This window comes from Emiliania huxleyi (genome assembly GCF_000372725.1).
Source record: "Emiliania huxleyi CCMP1516 unplaced genomic scaffold EMIHUscaffold_2371, whole genome shotgun sequence".
NCBI classification, from domain to species: Eukaryota; Haptophyta; order Isochrysidales; family Noelaerhabdaceae; genus Emiliania; species Emiliania huxleyi.
The window spans coordinates 4,836-6,421 of record NW_005200271.1 but is presented as its reverse complement, the minus strand read 5'-3'; the positions used below and the strand labels follow the sequence as shown (position 1 = coordinate 6,421).

The 1,586-nt window shown below is 65.0% G+C and overlaps 1 protein-coding gene across 1 annotated transcript; it reads left to right on the top strand.

The window, feature by feature from the left end:
- Positions 1-863: 863 nt before the first annotated feature.
- On the top strand, positions 864-1,504 carry EMIHUDRAFT_373765 (hypothetical protein; the record flags this gene model as incomplete). The annotated part of the gene is made up of 1 exon (XM_005779045.1): positions 864-1,504. The coding sequence occupies exon 1, from the start codon at positions 1,073-1,075 to the stop codon at positions 1,502-1,504; it is 432 nt and encodes a 143-aa protein (XP_005779102.1). The 5' UTR covers positions 864-1,072.
- Positions 1,505-1,586: the final 82 nt, after the last annotated feature.

Here is a 1,586-nt window from a genome sequence, read left to right as displayed (position 1 = left end):
AGCAGCTACTTTGCGGTACTGCAAGCTTATCTTCAACGACGGGGAGTGCAACGACGATGAGTTTTGTTGCAAGAAGAATTACGACCTGCGATTCGTTTCGTTCGCGGAGCGTGAAAAGAACCTGGACAAGGCGTGCAGCATCGTGATGGATGGCGGGTTCGCCACGATGGGCGTGAAAGCGGGCATTAATAAACATGGGCGTGTTCAGTTTTTGACGTCATCCAACCCGGTTTCCATCGCAGACGCTGGGAAGAACGCTGGAGCGACGGGGCATTGCGAGGTGATTGCGCTCACTCACACTCACACCTAGCCCCGTCTGAGCATGTATGCGGTGACGCAGGTCCCGGCGCTCGCTCCATGGGACAAAGCTCAAAGCCCATATGCCGCATTGTTTGGTATTGCTAAAAATCTCTCTCTGTTCCCTCGAAATTTCCGGAAACGCAAAGTGCTGGGGACCCTCTGTTTTCCTTTTTGTTTGCCGGAAAAGCTTGCCAACCGATCGAACTTGATTTGTTCGGAGGAGGAAGGAATCCGGCCAGCACGGGTACAAAGAAAGAGGGGTACTACCCGGAGAATCCCCAGCTGAGGAAACGTAGTGTCGCTCAAGAGGTGCGATACTGCGGGGGAGTGTAAGGTGCCTATATGGGCTTCCAGTATCGGACCTTGAGACATGCGCTAAATAAGAGGGCTCCCGCGGCGATCAACACCGCAACTCCTTTTCTAAATCTAGCTGAGGGGCTCGCTAAACGCTCGCCGAGCTCCATGCTGTGCAACACCACCTCCTCACTAATCGTCAGGGGCGGAGAGCGCAGTGCACTGCGGTGAGGCTGCGCAGCGGGGGCTCGCCCCCTGCACCGCGCTCAGCGGCACAGGGGAGGGCGGTCGGTGGCGGCGGCGGCGAGGCGCGAGGCGGTGGCGGCGGTGGTGCGGGCGGCGGGATGACAGGGGAGGCGGCGGGATTGACAGGGGAGGCGGCGGCCACGAGCGGAGCGGCGCAAGAAGGGGGGGGGGGCGGCGGCGAGGCGCCGGTGAGCGAGGCGCCCGCGCCATCAGAGGGACGCGCCGCTGCGAGATGGAGGGCGGCGGTGACGGAAGCGAGGCGCGAGGCGGCGGCGGCGGCGGCGGCGGCGGCGGCGGCGGCGAACGGCGGCACCGAGTCTCGGTGAGCGGCGGCGGGAGGAGGAGCAGCGGCGGCGCTCGCTCGCTGTTGACGGGAGCGCTTTTGAGCCTGGGAGCCCATGCCACTGCGACCGGCGTGCCCGGGACGGAGATCGCGCGCGCGCCGCCTATCACGACGCGCGCGCGATCTTCGCGGAGCCGGAGTCCCCAGAGGGAAGCGGTCTTCCTCGCCGACGTCCAGCGGCGCGCAACCCAAGGAAGCGTGCGCAGCGGAGGCGGCCTAGCACCGGCTCGGCGCCGGGCGGTTGCGCTGCCCGCGAGCCGCGTCCTGAGCCTCGGCAGCGCGCTGCGCGGCGCGGCGCTCGCGCCGCTTCGGTGCCTATAGCGCAATGTTGTGTCGCCACCCGAAACTTGAGACTCCCCAGGCCGAGCAACATTGTCTTACTCCTCCAAGGTCCGGGGTTCCC